The sequence below is a fragment of the Melospiza georgiana genome, chromosome 6, assembly GCF_028018845.1.
Source record: "Melospiza georgiana isolate bMelGeo1 chromosome 6, bMelGeo1.pri, whole genome shotgun sequence".
In the NCBI taxonomy this organism is placed as follows: Eukaryota; Metazoa; Chordata; class Aves; order Passeriformes; family Passerellidae; genus Melospiza; species Melospiza georgiana.
Window position 1 is genome coordinate 38,920,623 of NC_080435.1, and position 20,378 is coordinate 38,941,000.

The 20,378-nt window shown below is 37.8% G+C and overlaps 1 protein-coding gene across 2 annotated transcripts in view; it reads right to left on the bottom strand.

The window, feature by feature from the left end:
- The window catches only part of BAZ1A (bromodomain adjacent to zinc finger domain 1A), a 65,484-nt gene that overhangs the window by 9,917 nt on the left and 35,189 nt on the right, over positions 1-20,378 (bottom strand). For both annotated transcript variants that reach the window (XM_058026407.1, XM_058026409.1), the window contains exons 10-21: positions 20,195-20,290; positions 17,627-17,765; positions 17,030-17,176; positions 14,587-14,682; positions 14,234-14,458; positions 13,418-13,583; positions 13,035-13,148; positions 12,294-12,418; positions 10,131-10,739; positions 7,368-7,531; positions 7,031-7,185; positions 4,319-4,467 (exon numbers count right to left, since the gene is read on the bottom strand). In XM_058026407.1, the coding sequence (XP_057882390.1) occupies positions 4,319-4,467; positions 7,031-7,185; positions 7,368-7,531; positions 10,131-10,739; positions 12,294-12,418; positions 13,035-13,148; positions 13,418-13,583; positions 14,234-14,458; positions 14,587-14,682; positions 17,030-17,176; positions 17,627-17,765; positions 20,195-20,290 (2,185 nt within the window). The remainder of the gene's footprint in view (positions 1-4,318; positions 4,468-7,030; positions 7,186-7,367; positions 7,532-10,130; positions 10,740-12,293; positions 12,419-13,034; positions 13,149-13,417; positions 13,584-14,233; positions 14,459-14,586; positions 14,683-17,029; positions 17,177-17,626; positions 17,766-20,194; positions 20,291-20,378) is intronic.

The following is a 20,378-nucleotide window of genomic DNA, read 5'->3' on the forward strand; positions in this document are numbered from 1 at the left end:
GCAGATACTAACCACAGGTTTTTCTCAGCAAACAATTTGTTTGGTCTGTGGTACCACAAACCTCCTCACAGGTCAAAAAATGTAGCCAGGTTATGGGCACAGTTCTCAAGAGAATTAGTTCATCTGTTCACTTGAAACAATATATTTTGGATGGTTTTGTGCAGGTGTGTTCTGGAGTATTAAAATGATTAAATTAACCTCTCAGGAAGGAAGAGCCATGGTCAACCTCATCTGCTCCAATTACAAGGCACCTTTGACTGTCTTCTCTGAAGAGCAAACAAAAATTCTGTATCATAAAAAACGCCCATTTCCACCTTTGCTGCCTCTGCTCATGAAACTCTGCAGGGAAGTAATGGAAGCATAAGAAAAAAGTATGTGTATATACCTATCATATCCAGGATACTGCTGGAAGATGTCTGATACTATTATGAGGACGATTATAAATAGGAAAGGAAACAGCTATGGGAGTACAGGAAACAAAGATAAAATCTAAAAAGAAAGGAATTGAATAAAGACAAGCAAAAAGGAACAAAAAAGTTGGTTTGGGTTTTTTTTGTCATGCAAGAAGTGCACAGGCACAAGTTACAAAGCAGGCAAATGGTTCCCTCCATCAATCTCAAAGGTGCTCCCATGAATTAGAATCCAACCTTTTGCATGGAAATCTGAAGGATGCTTAAATGACTGAAGTCCTGAACTAGTGCAGAAGGCAGACTTTTTTGTGGATGCCTCACTGAACTCCAGGGCAACCAAATCACTTCATCATTTTATACCTCAACTTTCACATCTCTGTAAAAGGAATGATGAGACCTATTACTGCACTGCAAAGTATTTTGAAATGCAAGGAAGAGTAAATTTATATCAAAAAAAGAAGCAAAATTCATAATAAAAACCGCTTGTATTTCTTCCTTCTCACACAATTTTTTTTCTGAGAAGCAGGACTTCAGAGCTTCCTTCAAACAACTATTCAAAAAAGAAAAAGGCTTTTTTACATCTTAACTCTGAAAATTCTGCAGGAAAACAATGTACTGCAAACTGCACTCCCTCCTTTCCATGAGTCTCCTGTAACATTACCTTGGGCTGCACTGAAGGAAGAAAAACCAAATTTTCATAGTAATATTTAATGAAAATATTTCAAAAAGACAGTTCATAATTAAGAAATGCATACAATTTAAATCATGTGACATTTCATCACCAGACAACAGAAGATTAGTGGGCATCTAGCAGCTCTGTGAGGCTGAAGGGGCCATTTCTGGGGTTTCCAGATCTCTTTTCACATCGCTATCTTCTCTGTCAGTCTTTTCTTGCTCTTCCACTTGAACATTTGGTATGCACCTCAACTCTAAACCTATCAGAATCACCAGCAAGGCTCTTGGCAGCCTGATAGAGCCTCAAACAAAAACGGAGCTGAGAGGAGCAGCTGGTCCTTTTATTGCTGTGCTGGGTCCCTTTGTCTGCTCTGCACCCTGGAGGCCACCAGCATAAACCTGCCAGTGACTGCAGGGAATTTCAGTGTGCTGGCTTTAGGACTGGCAGCCATAAATGAAAACTAAAAATTGTTAAGTATAGCTCCATTCCCTAATAGGAACAGAGCAAAGTAAAGGGAGGGATAGAGAGGGCAAATAAACTTTGCAGTGAAAGCAAGAACTGAAATAACGACAAAGAGCATTTTCAGTGTGGTTTAAAGCAGAAATGCAAGGGCACTCTTTTTACTGCAAGTGTTCCCCCTGTACTGCTACAAAAACAGAACTCCCAGCACTTGCTTGACTTCCAATATTTTTACTTCAATGGTAACTCAATCAGCCAAAAAAGTTGGGATTATCAGATTTAACATGAGAAACAGATATGCAAGTCATTTTGTCTTAAATAATTGGAACAACTATTAAAAAAATCCCTCCTGTTAGGAAAAAAACCCAAAACAAATGAGTGCAGAGACAGAGAATCTATATAAGAACAGTGAAAAAAAACTAAACCCCAGTGGTTACAAACTTAGAGTTAATTTCTATCATCACAAAACTGTTGGTCACACTTTAGAGGAGTCGGGGAAAAAATGCATCACACTCTGAGCACAGAGCAGTCCTGAAAAACAAGTGTCCACTTGTCATTAAAAGCACTACAAACATCTCCTTGTCAAGCTGAGTAGAGAACTTTTCTATGTCTGTTGTACATATACAATCTTGCCTTCATTCAGATTCACCTCCTGTTAAAAGCAGCCCATTACGCAACTGAAAACATGAGACATTTGGCACCAAAAAGCAAGAGGGAACCTGACACTGTCACTTAATGATCAGGGCAGCAAGCCAGACCAGAGGACACCTGGGATCCTTCCTGCTCCTCAGCAATGTAGGTTATTCTATACATTACTGTCATTTTAGAGTAGTAGCATTTTTCACAGCAGAAGACATGCACAGGCACATTGCAGTAAACAAACATCAGAGATTTAAGACATGCAAAACACACCTATTTGCTTTCCTTATATACTCCCTTTGCCACTCAGTATAAAACACCTATGAGAACATGATTTCCAGGTTAAAAAAAAAGCCAACCCACCATCATTCCAAAGGTAAGGCAAAAACATGAACCAACATAGGATTATGGCAGAGTTGAACCCACCAAAAAGAAGACAGCAGACTGCTAAAAAGCTTTCTCTCCAATACTTCTGGGGCATTTTTCTTCTTTTAGTCTTTTTCCTCTAACTCAGGATGCACGATCAATGGCCACAGCCTGCTAATAACCATATTTTTCCCCTTGGAGAATAGTAAACTTACAACTGTCAGCAAGGGGCTGTCAGCAAAATACTCACAGACCTTGTATGGAAATGGAGGCATATAATGCACAATGTATTTACAACTTGTACATGAAAAGTAGGATACATGCTAGAGGCACTGTCAATTAACTGTTGCACAGGTTGCAATCTAGTCATATAGCAGGAAATAAGCTGTATCATGCCTGGCTTGGAAAGTGCAGACATATTTGAGTTGACCAAACACTCAGCCAAGTAAAGCTTTTAAACAGCTGCGGTTTCAACTATTCCTGTGCTCTCCCCTTGCATCTCAATCATTTGCTGCACTTCCCTCTTCTAGAGGTCATCACACTGATATCTAAAGCTTGTGGAAGGGAACCCATGCCCACATGTCAGTGTCTGGCACAAATCTAGCTCAAAGCCATCTTCAGTGGCAACTGATACCCAGACAGCAGGATCCATGCAGGAGCAGCCAAGATGCAGAAAAAATTTCAGGTCAACTCTGCAACAGGACACCTAATATCTTGTGTTAACACACCAAAACCTGCACTTTTGTCTTCAACTACTACAGCAGAATCTGCCAGAGCAGAAGGATTTTATACACAGTGACTTTCAGAAGAGTATCAAGTCTACCAGAGTGTAGCAGTTGTTGCTCTGGAATGTGCTGCACTGGCAAACAGAATTGAGAGGTAAAGCAGCTCAGCAAGCACAGAGCACAGCACATCCCCAGTGTGCCATCAAGACAGGAAGTCTGACCAAGACAGCCACCTTGGGAAGCAGGAACTACCTTTACACATTTATCTAAGATCCAAGTCCACTTCTGAATTGCAAAAGGATCCTAAGGAATCCAGACCTGAGGGATCACGGGAACACAAACTGACTTTATGCACTTTGGATCCTCTCTCTCACCTCTGGAGCCTCATCAGAGGAAGCCAAGTAAGAAATACGTGTCAAAGTCAAGCTGCAATCCTGCTTTGGTTTAAATTTTTCTTGCAACTTTTTATTTTCAAGTTTTACAGCACAAACACAAAACCAGGGAATCTTAACGTTTGCAATCTAAGTATTTCCTACGCTTTACTGTAAGTATTCTGTTATTGCTGAACAAGGTGATCCCGGTAAACTAGGTCTATATATTGCTTTCACTGAAATGGTATAAAAAGAAGCAAACAAAACAAAACAAAAGAGCTGCATGATATACTGGCCTCAACAGTAATTCTGAACTATAGTGTTCCCCCAGAAAGCTTGATCATTTCTGCCTAAGGGTACAATTTGTCTGCCAATGCATCAGTGTAACTGTAGCACCACATAAACAAGGTCACTGGAAAAACTCTATGTTCAATAATCACGCATTTAAGAATTTGCTTGTTAATTAATACATTTTATATATATATATCAATATATATGTGGGTGTGTTAACTTTTTGTTCTTCTCCCCAAGGTGTCCTTCTAAAGCATCCAGTCTTACAAAACAAGCAAGTGGGCTTGGGGTATCAGTGCAGTGCTGGGGTGGATGTGTTTGGTTTGTTAGTTACAAAATCTTACACAAGACTAGAGACAGAGTTTCAACTCTGAGACTTACCAAGAGGCGCTTTGAGGAACCTGCGTTCAATTCCTTGTTCTATCTGAAGCAGTGCAGATGCCAAGTAGTGGACCACGTTACTGACTGGCTGAGGAGTACTTGTGCTTGTTGATGCAGCACTTGGAGCTTCGGTTTTTAATCCAACAAGTCTAAAAGAGAAATGTATTCAATTATCTTTTAAAGTCTCTGAAGTTAATACCAGACATTCTTGCAAATGTATCTACAGGAGCTTCTTGTTTTAACTCCATGTACTCGTGGATTACTGACATGAACAGATAATACACAGTGTGATGAGCTATCCTAATGCTTATGTTTGCTCAGCTAGCCTGGTTGATCTAGACAATTCTTCTTTAGGTAACAGATAAATAATGATAAATTTTAAGAAATATGGATGACAAATTTCAAAACAATTAAGATTTCCAGAAAATCTGATGTGACATCCATCAGCTAGTTTACGATAGATTTCTGTGAAGAATGTAGTCCCAACAATTCTTCAGTGAAAACACTTCCAGTGGCAAAATGTAGTCTTTTAGAACATATCCACCTGCAGAAGTTCAATTACATAGATCCCTACAATTCAAAAGATTTTTGAAAAGAAAATAAAAAAATAAAAAAAAAGTAATTTTTAAATGTAAATCAGGAATTGATAACTTGTATGTCCTCATGCTTGGAGGATCTTTATAAAATACTAATTTTTTACATAAGGGTGGTTAAAAAACCTGCCAAACAATAAAAAAAAACCCCCCAAAAACTAAAAAAAAAAAACCCAAAAACCCTGAAACCAACCATACAAACCCTACAAACAAGCAGACCACCAAAGAGGCAGTTTTCCAACAAAACAGGACCAAAAGACTAAGTAATCATTTCAAAATGTAGCTAATCTTTCTGAACCACAAACATTAAATAATGTGTAGGAGAGCAGCTCACACTACTGAAAGTAAAATTCCATTTCTACTTGGGGTTTATAAAAAATTAACTAATTAAAACTGTCTGGATTCTGCCTTATTCTCGTGAATAAGCAATGCTTTTGGTTGTCCCTGTTCTTTTTTCACACTTAAAAGCTGTTCATTATATTTTGCAGTCACACACATTTTGAGAGCCTGAAAGCAAACAGAAAGAAAGCTGCAGAGTTATTTACATTTCACTAGTCAAACTCCAAGGTCTTAATGAGATGTCACTTGCTCTGAGGTGGATAAAAAGCCCCACATCAAAAGCAATCTGTCACATGATTTCAGAATTCCATACACTGATTTAATATGCAAGACTTTATTAGAGTAGACTTTATGCAGAAACCATGATGGAGTCAGTATCAAATGGAAAAAAATTAAGCTTCAAAGTTCTGCAGTTGAATTAAGAGTTGGCAATGGAACAAGTACGCAACATTAAGTGGAAACAGATAAATTTCAGCTTCTTAGTTAAAACAGTGGAATACTTCTATATTGTGGTTTTCAGGAACCAAATATCTGTATATTGCATAATTAATATAAAGGATGATCCCATCCATTTTGCATGGAACTAGAGAACTCTGACTCAAAGGACAGTCTAACAGGAAAATTCTAATTCACAATGATGAATGAGAACTGAAATAAAATAAGAAAAATACCTGAAGAACTTCAAATTCCTAACATCCAACATAGCATTCATTAGTCCACTCAGAAATACAGCTTTTATAGAAGTCTAACAGCAGAAATGCCTCACAAAAAATGTAAGGCAAACAAAATGTTAGTACAATGACTGTCTCAAATGAATCTTTTTTCCTGATGTATTTCAATATTCACATCCTATCAAGAGATAAAATTTCATATGCATTAACTATATTAAGGTAGACATTTATTTTTGACAAGTATGCAACTTTGTAGAATTAAGAATTTGGAAATCTTCACCATTTCTGTGATTTCTCAAGTTTGATTTACAACAAGAACTGCTATCAGAGAGCCACATCTGCCTCAAATGTTTAAAAACTAAACACTACAAAACACTTTACAGCTACAACACTGTAGGATTTGAGGTTTCCTTCCTTTCATTATGCTGCAGCTTGCTCCACAGAAGTATTATCATTCCCAAAGTTGTAAGATCACATCTCCATGTTGCTGCTAAGCTTAAAGTTAATCCAGACCATGGCCTGTTGACCCAGTGGTCTTACCATGACTCACAGGTAAGTGAACAGCCAGTTCAAACAGAGATTTGTTACTATTACCATTTTTCCTTTTCAATACCCCTATACTCTTCTCAGAAATTGAAGTGGTTTGATTTTGTTGTTTTGTTTGGTGGGTTTTGGTTTTGTGTCTCATTGGAGGTTTTTTGTTTGTGTGAGGTTTTTTTGGTTTAGGGTTTTTTTGGGGGGGAGGTTCTTCTGGGAAACACATCATCAATTGAGAGTGTAATTTTTTCCCTGCATTTAAAATTACTTCAAAATGAATCCACATGTTCCTTCTTTGATAATCAATGTTTACTTTGAGCAGTGTAATATCTGAATACTGAAAGATGTAAAAATTGGTGCCTTAGTCTTATATGGTAATAGAACAGCATCATTTTCAGACTATAAGCCAAAGTAAAATCCTGCATTTTCAGATTCACAGTCTTAAAAATCACCATGTGGAAGAATTTGAGGGTAACAATAACCTGAAGGTGAAAAAGTCCCCAGCCAAACAAAGCCAGAGCACTGCTATAAAACTCAGAGAGAAGAACCATTATTTAAACTATAGCTCTTACCTGTCTTTCACAATAAACTTATCATGATCATCAGTTTCCATTTCTTCAGATTCTTCATTCACAGTTTTAATAATGCCATTTTCTTTATTTTCATCATTCAGAAATTCATATCGCCCATGTTCTAGGGCTGCTCTCCAAGCCTGTCTGTCTGTAACCTGCAGCAAATATACAAATTTGAGGTTTCTAAAGAATCAAAGGGCACAAGCTTTTAGTACCCATTACAATCTGCATTTAATTTAATTATGCTTTCACTAAAACCATTGCATGCAAGAGTTCTCATTTAAGTTACAGACTTGATGGCACCATGAAGTTCCCACATTCTACCATTTACAAATACCTTAATAGCCCCCAATGTTCCTTGGTAGATCCTGTCTTCAATGTCCAAAAGAAAGTCCCTAAGTCTCAGTTCAAGTTGTTTCTCTGCAGATGGGTGAGATCCATCATGGACATTCTGCATCCTTCCCCTTCCTACAGGAGGTCTGACATCACTTTGAGGTTTTTCTGCAAGAACAGCAAGTAATTTGGTGTTAGCAGGCCTTGTTCCTTTAAAGCAGCTGTTGGCAGAGGGAACAACAGTACAAGACAGAACAAACTGAATGCATGGGTTCAAAACTCCCTTCTTGTAATTAAGTGCCAACACCAACATCTGTGCCAGCTAAGGAATATGATTCAGCCAGGCAGGGTAATTGATGACCAAGAGATGGCCAATAGATGATTGGCATCCACTCAGAACAGCTCATGAGAGAAACCTTTGCTAATTTAAAAGTAGTTCTTTTGTCTAAAAATTCTTTCAAAAGTAGTAGATAAGTAACATCAACCTTACTTTAGGAGGAGAACAAAAAGAGAGAGAATAAAGTCACATTTCTCTTATTTGATTGCTCTTACTTAACAAGAGAACTCTTCAACTGTCCTTCCTGCATGTATCTTTATCATAGAAACACTTAAAATAAGCATGTGCAATTGAAAAACATAAAACCTAACAGAACAAGACAAGATAAAAATCTCTTTTAAAAACCTAACCTTAGAACAAAACAAAAAGATAAGATGATACAGGCACAGACAAGACTGACTGTGTTCTCTAATTAAAGACAGGGAAAAAGGAGCAAGACAACATGCTAATTTATGAAAACAAGGTGAGAGCTCCTGATGATGGGCTTTCAAATAAAAACCTACTCCCAAGAGAACTCAAAGTTCATGCAAAAACTCAAAAGCCACAGGAAAGAGCAGAAAGTCTGCCCAAATCCTAAATTAATGCTTGCAAGTCTGCATAGGTGGTGAACATTTTTGTTCACAGGATTTACCTTAAAACCTTTGAGTGCAGTGATAAGAAGGTACATGCAACAAATTAAGATGTATTTAATAAATAATATAAATAAAGCAACTGCTAAGAAAGCACAGGATGAATTTCTAAGGCACTCTCAATTGCTGAAAGAATTCCCTGAAACTGAAAGCAATCATGCAAATACTCTCAAAATGTAGACTAGCAACTCTACTGCCTGGATGTGGGAGAAGTCCTTTTTGGTTTAAAAGCAGAGAAGAAATATAGTATTTTTTCTTGAGCAGAAGTAGAAAAGCAGCAACTGCTTTTCAAATAATTGACAAGGAGAATTTAGTGGATACTGGAATAAAATCAAGTAATAGCGTATACCAATTTTATTTCCATGCTCTTTTGAGAAGGAACTTGAGAAGGCAGGAGAGCAGCCCACACTGCAGGAGAATCCCTCTTGTTCACAGGTCATTTGAGTGAAGGCAATGGGGCAGCATCTGGAATCCACAGCAGAAAAGCTCCCAACCCAGTACAGCTACACGTGGCTGTTTATCCCTGCTTATCACACGGTCGTGTGCCACATCGGTATTGGACCACTGCATTTGAATTTTCTTGATCTCTAACAAACTGAAGTTCAAAGCTGCCTCTCTTTTTTTCAAATGAAAATCAATATTATTCAACAGTTCTAACTTAATTAAAACAGAAGAAAAATCTGTGACTATGGACATCAAGTTGCTTCAGAGCAGAAAGCAACACACAAAATACAGATAAAGGTGCAGCGATCAAGAAAATAGGGAACCACACATACAAACTCAAACGTATCAGAAGATGATAGAGATTTTTGCACAAAAAAGAACCCAATATAGAAAAAAGGCCTCAAAATAAAGCTTAATGACTATGCAAAAACTCTGTCCTGTGCTAGTTTCCACCAAAAGAGATGGTAGATCAGTCATAAATTTAGCAGTATCTGATGTGTTCACAGTGTGTCCTAGCATACCCACTCCAGGAAAACAGAATTTGTGTCTGCTGTGAATAATATTCCCTTGCCCCAATACAGAGAACTCCAAATCCTCAAGGTAATTTGTCAAAATTAAAAATAAAATGCAATTTCTTAAACATCACCCTAGGGAGTCTCACTTTGGTAACATTGTCTACCCACCAACACGCTATAAGCAAGTCAGCTGTAAGTCTGTATGTGCAGAATTTTATCAGTGATTGGAGCCAATGCCTTGCCAATAAATGCCAAAATGCTTGGCTAGGAGAAAAAGGAAACAGCCCCAAACCCTAGGTCTAGGATGGTGTTCAGTACACTTCTGTGTTTAAAAAGCTATAAAAACATCTGCTATCCTGCTGCTTCCTTCTGCACTGAGTGTCTGCCAAAGGAAGAAAAGGGAAACAAAACCCAGAAAAGAATAATATCACAAAATGCCACTGCACTGATGTAAATCCATCTAACAACCAACCCAGCTACATGGCTTTTTAGCATGTATTAACTTTTATTCCTCAGTTAATCTTTTTCCAAAGCTAAAATTACTTCCTAAAGTGGTCTGTTTAAAAGCCAATCCCGATTTAGTGAGCAGTAAGATCACAGAAAAATTATTGCTTTTTTTAGCATGAAAGACCAGAAAATACCACAAAGGTCTGTCAAGTAGGAAGAAAAAAGAAATGGAAGGCAGGGGAAAAACCAAACTTGTCTTCCATTGAGTGAAAAAAAGCTTAAGGAGAATTCTTAGACCTTAGAAATTACAGATAAATTAAAACTAGACATTTCTATAATCTTATATAGAAGTTTAATCCATAGAATCAAATTAAGACCAAGAGCCTTTCATTTACCTGGAATATGGAATTTCTCCACAGGAAAACTGCTTAGTTGTTCATATATTCTACTTTTCTCTTGTAAAAGAGTTTCTTTTAAGGCACTCTCCCTATGTCCTCGGGAATTGAGAGCCTCGAGGAGTTGGTCCAGTTGTTCCCGAGAACTGTAAAAGCACCAACGGTTTGGTTTGTATACTGGCCTTGGCACCTCTACGACAACACTGGTACGTGAATCTTGGTCAATATTGGAGGTAGATTCAGAGGATTTCAAAGACTCTCCAGTTTTACTGAATACCTGAGGTTCATTTGTGCAAGACTGTCCACTATTCTGAAAGGAAGAGGTTCGAGGCAACAACATGTCTTCTGTGAGACCAGAATAGTCCTCCTCGACAAACAATCCAGGAACAGAAGGGAAAATCCAGTAGCGCCGGTACAGGCGGTCACGACCCAACGGGGTGATATTTGTGCAGGCTGTTGCATTCTGAATCTTTTCTAACAGTTCCTTCTCTTTCTTTTGTTGTTCCTGTTTTAAAGCTTCTTCATCTTCAGCAGTAAGAGGTTCGCTCTTTTCACAAGTGGTCTCTTCTTGTCTTGTAAATTCTTTAAATCCATTTTGCCCTCTTCTCCCTAAGTTAAAAGAAGTATGATAGGAATTAATTTACAAATTTTTTAAACCAAAAACTCAAGTAAAGGGCAGGTTTTAGTTCTGTCCCTTTTTGGTTATCCAAACTTACACTGTCAAAGACCATCAGCTCAGTCAAGAGATAATACTGGCTTTATTAAACAAAAACTCAAGTGATTAACCCCCATTCCCTTGAAGAACAGGTAACCACTTTAAATACATCCTCACTTTGCAGAAACTAGACTAAGTCTCCCTTACTGACACTGTCATCTTCAGTATCATACAAAAAGAACCAAAATTTTAAGAATGTAAAAATATATAATAGAAACATCTTATATAAAGTAGAATTCCAGCAATTTCAGTACTGAATACAAACTATCATCCAGACTTTATTTATCATACTCAAAATGATGATCTTAAACCGCCAAAGGTCTGAAGAAAGACCACAATCCCTACATAGCAGCTTCTATGGCAAACACAGGTATTTCACATTTAAAAATTAAAGGGATCAAGTATTTACTATTATTTTCCCCTCTCAATTTGTACCAGCTGAAAACATTTCAGTTCACATCTTTCGTTTACACCGGAAGTATTAAAGTCCTGGTTGTCATCTAGACCAGTATGTCTCATAATTGATGCATGCAACCTGATAGGTGCAGTCAACACTCAAGTTCTACATGCTTCCAGTGCTACCCTAGCTGTATGAATGAAATAATAACACTTGTTTGTCATCCAGTCACAATGTTTCACACATGGGTATTTCAGAAACCTGAAATTCTGTTTAAGATCTCATTGCTTTTTCATGGCAAAGCTCTAACAAACGTGTAAATCTGTATTACTGAATGACTCAGAATTCCCAGGTACTGTTAGGAACTGTACAAGTTTGCAACTTAAAACCACAATCATCCAGAACTTTCACTGGCACAGACACCAGCATGAAGCCTTGCCAGCAGAAAGAAAAAGATGATCTAGCAGCCCAAAGTCATCAACTATTCTTCCTCCTGTGGTGCCATCTATGTTTAGTTAGGAACAGCAGGCAGCATCATTTACTGCACTCCAGTTCCTACTAGCACACTGCTGAGGAAATTAAATCTAGGCATAAGTCTGGTTTTATTCTTGTATAGGAGAAAACCATACCTAAATGCACGATCTAATGTTCTCTTCTGAAATATTAGTTGGTTTTGCACTTTGCTAAAAAAAAAATTTTAAATATCAAACCCATACCACCTCCTATTAGATGAAACTCCTACAACTCTCTCTATGAGGGCAAGTACTTGTAATGGCAACACCATAACATTTTTTAGACAACAGAGGAATCCACACAGCATGTATGGAAGACAAGAAGAAACAGAAGTGTGAAAGAACATACAGCTGACTAGAACTACACCAGGAAGGCTCAATGTACTTAAGAGCCCATTATGATCGTGTTCTAGTGTGGGTTTGTTTCCTTAAAAGAAAATTACAGCAAAGATTGGTGTTTTTTACTATAAAACACAGGAGCTTGCCAGGTGCATGCATGCAGGTGCACAGGTACACAAACAAATCCATTCTAGCATTACCTCTCCGGCGTTTTTTGTTTGGTCCCAGCTCTTCTTCATCCTCTGTGACTGTGTCCACGTCTTGCTCTTTACGTTCCATCTCTTTGCTCTCTGTGCTAGTATCAAGCTCTTCCCGTTCCTCCTCCCTGACACAGCAAAATAAACAAACTGTGACTAACCAACCATAAGAAATACACAATAAAACATGGCATCTTTGACACAAAGAGTACTTTTATCTCCCAAGTACTTAACTAGTATAATGCCCTTAAAAAATCAACTGTAAATCACAGACTATATTAAAGCCCAAAAGAAACCTACTGAACTGTAAATGTGAAGTTCTATAATAAGGACTAAAACCTGTTATTTGGTGCCCACACTTTCATTTGAAGAGTATTATTATTATTATAATCAGACCATTTTTGGAGACATCTTAGTGTAGTTCTATTTCTGTGAGTTTTTTTCATGTCTAAGTAAAGTTTCCTTCCCAAAAGGTATGTAGCATTCTGTAAAATGCTTGTTACACATTTTTGCCTCATCTAGCAAATATAATTAATTCCCTACAGAAAAACAGGCAGTTTTTACAAGGTAACTTTTTAACCAATTCTACACCACTATGAAGAAAAATAAAATCAACATTAAGGACAATATTCTTAAAATACAGCTTTGTATATGATCTAGTCAGTGAAACTACACATGTGAAGTCTGGCCACAAAGCTGAAAAGTGCTCTATGTTATACATCACAGTAATACTATGTATCATACCCAACAGATATTTCTACAGCAGGAATTCTTTGCTCCTCTTCTTTCAGCTTTTCTTGTTTCTCTTTCATTTTTAACTCTTGTTCTTTTAACCTTTCTTCTCTTCTCTTACGTATCCTAATAATAAGGATATAAAAAACCAGTTGCAATTAATATAGCATCTAGTCTATCCACCAGATAGTTTTCTTTTATACTAAAACATCATCCAAAAATAGCAGAAACATGGGAAAACAACATTTAGCAGAACTAAGTTTCACTCCTGTGCACTGTCCCAGGAAATTAGCATAGAACAGAAACATTACTACTGTTTCTCATATGCCTTCTGCAGCTGAGACATGAATCTCAATTGTAGCACCAAACTTTATTTTTCCATATCCTAGCTCTACCTGGCTGCTGCTGCCTCTCGTTCCTTGCGATGCTGTTCTGCCTTTAGCTCCCGGAACTCCTGTTTTGCTTGTCGTAGCACATCAACAGAGTCCTCAATGAAATCTCGAGTGGACACCAGAGTCAGAAGTTTCCCACAGAGAGCATGAAGGATCTTCATCTTTTCTCCTAATAAAATTTGGACCAATGTTTATATTTCACTATGTAACTGATAATAAGCCTAAGTCTTACAGACTCCAAACTGGATTTGTTCTCACTTAAGAACAAGTGAAGAAACATTTGTAGCACACTAGGTGCACTTGCAGAGACATTTCCTGAAAGCGTATCTGCTTTGTTCAGAGACACAAGCCTTTATTTTTATTTTATTAACTTTTACCACCAAAATTAGTAACATGCAGTATTATCTTCAAAGTAGAGACAAAGGAAGAATTGACAGAAATTTTTCTCCATTTCCAAGTAATGAACAAAAGACCCAAATACAAACAGAGAGAAAAAACCGCAGGGGCTGAATCAAACACACCAATGCTTCTTCCAGAGAGATCCCCTTATTCAAGTAACACTAACATTTTTAATGAGATGAAAGAAAAGCTACTCAGAAGTAACGAAACTGCCTAGTTCTGCAATCTCTGATGTGGTGGGATGTGCTTGTGAGGACTGAAGCATAGGGGGTGAGCGTTGGTCTACATAAAACCCCCAGAGATCCTTTCCAAACTCAATTATTCTATGATACAATAAATTGTATTATTGGTGTAAAGCAGTTGCAAAATTAATCATTCATTGAGCAATCTAATAATCCCTAACATGTATTCTTTTATTACCTGGCAACAAATCATATACTGAGGTACTTGAAAGCTTCTTCAAGAGACCAGGATTACTTAATCTCAGCTCCATGCAAGCATCATCAGTAGTATCAAACCCTCCTCGTTTCTGGTAACGGTATTTTGCATTGGCTGATGTTATATCAGCACCTGATGCTAGAATGTGAAGTCTGAGAATCTCAGAAAGAGTGCAGCTATCAAGATCCAAGTTTTTCAAATTGCAGCCTACAGTTGAGAAGAATAAACAGTTATTTTATACAGATATTTAAATGTACATAAATATAAAAATAGTTCTTTAAAATACAGAGCAAAATAATAACAGTAACAAAACAAGAAGTGAAACCCACACATACCCTGATGTAACTGGGGCCATGCAGCTGCCAAAGTTGCAACTGCAGACAGTGCAGATTTTGTGGGGTCTGCATCTTCATCCAAAGCCTCTGTTAAATCTTTAAGGAAATAAACACTTTATTCTAGTGCAAATTAAAACTTGTACTGTGGAGGGGAGGAAAGGAAGCTGCGTTTTGAGAATTGCAGACAAAGCAAAAAGAGGGATGGCATTTACAGATGCATCAATGTATTCAAAACTCAATTCAACATCCAGACAAAGATTTACAGATCTTGAAATGCAACTAAAAAAATCCAACTAAAAGCTAAGGACATGCACCACATGCTGTATAGGGAGAACACCATCTAAGCTGTTAAAGCAACCGCAACACGCAGAACATGCAAAATGGCAACATAAAAGGCAGCAGGGACAAATCCAGCAACACACTTGAAAGTGCAGACAAGTAGCAATGCAAGAACACCTCTATTTCCTTTCCTCAAACAGTTTTTCTTATCATAATTTTGTTTTTAGGAAGCATAACTCAAACCAATAATGTACTTTGATACTGGCTATCACCACTCATTTTATACTTTCTATCTATAACTCACATACAGCCTGTTCTGCACAAACACAATTACGAAGACATTACAAATAGATCATATTTCACCAAATCAAGCACCTGCACTTAATGACCATCATCCATAAGCAAACTGACCAGGAAAGCAGGGAAGTGAAAGGCAGAAACAGCAAGTTCCTGTTTCTTAAACAAAGGTTTCCTCAGCACTTACAGGTATTTCTCCAGAGGGTTGGCAGAGTATTTTCAGCAATGTATGCTGTTTCAACGATTTCACTTTATTCAAATCCAAATTATTAAGCACTTAAAATCACCAAGTCAAAATAAAACCACAAACTATACAAACAATACATAAATGCAAATCCACAACGGTCCTCTAGGATGGTGAAAACTGTCACCCAGACACAGCAAAATGAATCTCTGCAACTCCCCTTTCACTTTAACTATATAACACACTTTGAGAAAGAACTGTACACCCCCAAACCACATATCTGTGGTGTTCCCTGTTGCAGAAACGCTGCCTGTACAGAATTTAACTGAGCAAACATGCTGACTAGTGCTAGTTTGGTTAGCCAGAATTACAAAGGCAAGACTATGTAGATCTCTTATGGGAAAGAAGATGTCTAAACAAGAGTGACAAGAAATTAAAGTTCTGAGGCAAATAGCACAATAAATGAAGTGCCTTACCCACAACTCTGCTAAACCAGATACAAAATGGCAGACTTTTGCAATTATCAGCCCCATTATGTCAAATTAAAATATGAAAGTTACAGTATGTTTTTTCTGATCAGCCATACAAATAATATAGACTCTAATCAACTATTCCATTATTACCTGATAATCCTTGTTTGTATTGCCAAGGCAATACTGTCAGTAGTTAACAAATACAGTTTAATAGCTAAGTTCAACAGTAATTGAAATACAGTCTAAATTTATTAACACTGTCTCAAATTTCTATTCAATTAACAAGAGCAGCCACTGTTATTGAAGACAGTGCCCATGCTTATATAAAGATAATTTATAGACTCAACATCAATCTTAACCATGAAAATAAACAATCTTCAATGAAGGGGTTAAAGGAACTTTTGTTTAACACTCATACCTGGCTTGGAGGGGCACCATGGAATTCACTTGACCTCAAAGAGGGAGTGCTCTTATGTACCTACCTCTAATAAAATGAAGGCTAGTAGGATGGGCCAAAGGTTCTCCTTTAGTCAGCAAATTTGGCAGTCCATAAACACAGGACTACAAATTTGTTACAAAGCCTGCACTTCCTTCTGATCAGTGGTTAGTATATACTGAATGCCTCTAAAAATGGGGACATCAGCTTTAGAGCAAAGACCAAAGTCAGTGTGACTGTGAGAGTCTTTAGTGAAAGAACACACACAATCCAGGAGTTGTGGATGAATAACTTCAAGCCTTGGAGGACAATGAATATTCAATTCACCATTACAGTTGTGCTGGGGAGTTTTAGTTTTTCATCTAGTTAGGTACAGATTTTTTTATAGATACAGATATCTTTGAGAAGACTTAGGAATATGACTTGTTTCCTGACCCTCAGGAGAAACATGTAACAGTGCTGGAGGAAGAGGAGGAAGGTAAAGATGCTTCCTGCACCTCCAAAACACAAGCAATGCTGTTAAGAGCTTATTATGCTTTGCTGGATACAATCATAGTAACAATGAGCTTCATTTTTCTCTATTCCCCCCAGACCCTGTGGTCCATGCACAGTTAAAGGCTTTAATTTCAGATAAAAGAGAAAAACCAAGCCCATTTACATACAATATCCATGCATAATAAGACAAGGTTAAACAAAGGAGTGCCATAAATCATGCAGCTTAAAGTTAATTCCAGTGCAACTTCATCTTTTCAGCAGTAAAATTAAAGATCTGACCTTTGGTCTCAGCATCAGCTATTTGATCTTTGGCCACTTCCTCTTCCTCTTCGGCCATTGCCTGAAAGATGGCAGTCAGGAAGAAAAACAGCAATTCACATAGTGGGCCTTCAGTGTCATTTCCTACAAGAGCTTCCTCTAAAACCTCTGTGAATAAAGTTTAAGAAGCGTCACTTTTGCCGCAAAGTTGGAAAAAAGATTACGTACTGAAGAATGAAAACATTTTTTTTTTCCCTTCAGGTATGATAATTAAATTACATTTCCATAATTTACTGCATATATTCCTAGAATGATGGTGTCAGAAAAAGTGTTGACCAAACATTGTTTTCTTAATAGAGAACTGCAAGAAAAAAGTACAGGTAGATCTTTTGATAAGCAGAATAACAACTTGTACAACAAAACTAATTTTGATTTTACAAGTCCCTTGGAGTTGACCATGAACTGAAACCTCGATCGATACACGTGTTGGCACTGACAGATTAAAGCCACACAGAAAATTCTGTAGCAGTGGTACTTGTGCACACTTAAGATGTTTGGTTGTTTGGTAGAAGGGAAACCACTGAAGTGGGGCACCTTGCCATATAAGCCACAACTTGCCTAAAGTCACTCCTTCAGGAAATTCATCTTGAAGATCAAAAAGTTCCCCAAAAGCATGTAAAAACTCCAAAACCATCAGAGCATCACCAAAGATCTCAGGAGGAAGTCTCGTCTTCACTGGCACTGGAATGGGAAGTTCCTGCAAACCAAATGGGACCACTTAATACAGTATTTGGTTTGTGCAAAGTACACAAGTCATTAAAACCAAAGAGATGTTATTCTAAGGAATGTATTAGTTGAGTTTCTCTGTGTTTTACTAAAATGAGTCCCAAAGGACACATGACCAGTTATCATGATAACACTGGTGATAGTATTAACTTTGGAAACAGAAGAGCATGCAACTTGAATGTGACATTTTTGAGAAAGAAGTTTACTCATGTCCATGAAGTTTGTATCTTCATTAAATGAAGTTAATCCCATTACAAATTAAAAACATTGGCTGTCAAGCTTTTTCCTTTATACCTGTATTATTTCACAAGAGTTTTGAACTTCAGTTTCCTGAACTGTCCAAACAAGCCAAAATAAACATACTCTTAGAAGTTACTTATGATTGCCTGCAAAGACAAGCAAACCCCAACACATTCACATAAAATGCACCCTTCTAATACTAGGATATGCAAGATCATGTCTAACAACTGTGTGCTCTGGCACTGAGTTTTTGCATTTGTAAGGCATTTATGGTAGCTGAAGACATCAAAGGGAGCTGATGTAACCACATAACAAGACCACTTAACAGAGACACCACCTCCAAACCACAGATAACGGTGCCTAACATCAAGTTTGATTTTGAAATTACTATTTTCATTGAATCCTTCAAGATTTGTCTTCATTTACTGTTTTTTAGCACACATAGTTGAATAATTTTCAGAATGATGTCTATTTTCCACAAACGTGGTAGTTCACAAATATTTTAAAGAAAGCCGAATATTGTGCTCCAAAGGAACACAGTAAGATATTTCATAAATTTCCAGAGATGGGAATCTTTTCAAAAGCAGTCCCCACCTAAACTCATCTTTATTTACATTCTTGCCAATTCACAGAATCACAAAATAACAGGTTCTTTTAAGTTGTAAGGGAACAACAAGGACCTTCACTTCCAACTCCTGGCCCTGCACAGAACCACCCATGTGAACCATCCTGTGCCTGAGAGCATTGTCCAAAAGGTTCTTGAACTCCATCAGACTTGGTGCTTTGACTACTTCCCTTGGAAGTCAGTTGCAGCGCCCAACCACTGTCTGGGTGAAGAAGCTTTTGCTAATATCCAACCTAACCCTTCCCTGGCCCAGCTTCAGGCCATTCCCTTGGGTCCTGTCACCGTCACCACAGAGCAGAGCTCAGTGCCTGCCCCTCCTCTTCCCCTCACAAGGATGCTGTAGACTGTGATGAGGTGTCCCCTCAGTCTCCTCCAGGCTGAACAGACCAAGTGATCTCAGCCACTCCTGATATGGCTTCTTCTCCAGGTCCTTCACCATCCTTTTTTTCCCTCCTTTGAACACTCTCTAATAGCTTAATGTCTTTGTTTTATTGCAGTGACCAAAAACTCACAGTAGTCCAGGTGAGGCTGCACCAGGCACAGAGTGAGGTGAGTAGAGCAGCAGAGTCTCAGTGTAGTGATGACACTGCTTTTCCACCCCTCCTTTTTCTTTCCAGTAGAAATACAGCAGAACTGTTTTCACAGCTTGCTCTCCCCTTTCAGCAATGGCCTTTTTCCCTTTCCTCAGCTTTTTTTCCCTTTCTACATAGCTAGGAGTTTTCACTCCCATCTTCAGTGGCCATACAGCTCTCCTTGCAAATATGTTCAGCTCTCATATTCCTCCCAATCAGTGATTTCACTTGAATTCATTTAACACTCTCCTTTATTTCCACTCGCCCTCCTTGCACTTGTTACAATTCCCTGTGTACCTCAAACTCTTAACCTTGTGTTTCTGACTATTTGCCTCCTTTTGCAATCCCCTGCCAGAATGAATCCCAGTAAAGCATACATAAACATATAACACTTGAAAATCTTCTGTGGTACACAGCCACATTATACTCTTGTGTGAATCCTAAGCTCTTTGAGAAGCAAATTCTTGTTACTTTCTACAGGTTTCCAGTATCATCATGAAAGATGTTAATTAAACATGATATTTATATTATATTACTACAGTTTAAATCAAAAGAATGCCTCAGGAAGTAACAAGCCAACGTCTTCTCTAACTTTTGCAGCCAAAACTTTAGTTTTTTCATTACTCAAATATTTTATGTTACACACATTTTTATAAGTGAGTTCATTTTGTATTCTTCACAGAAAAATCAGGTATACTCAATACCCCTCACTCAGTAATGCCAGCACACTGAACATACTCCATTGCAGACTGAGCACAGGCTGTAAAGCTTTTCTGGAGGTTGAAAATGCAGATGCAGATGATCCCATTAGCATTGCCACTGGGAAATATGTATTACACACTGCAGGTGACTCACAGCCTCTAGCATTCCAATCAGATCTAGATTTGTCCCTGCATTAGGGAATCTAATCCATCTGGGAACTCTGCAAACTACAATCTTCAGCTATCCCAAATTCAATCATACCTTAAGGTCATCACACTCCATATCTTCTCTAGGCTTACTCCACTGTTTGAGGTATTCCACATATTTCCTTTTTTCCTCACGCAGTTTCTCTCTTTCCTGAAAAAAACAGTCACAATTGTATATAAATATTGTTACATGGTCTTACTGCAGTTTCTAAAACTGCATCATTTACTACTTAATCACA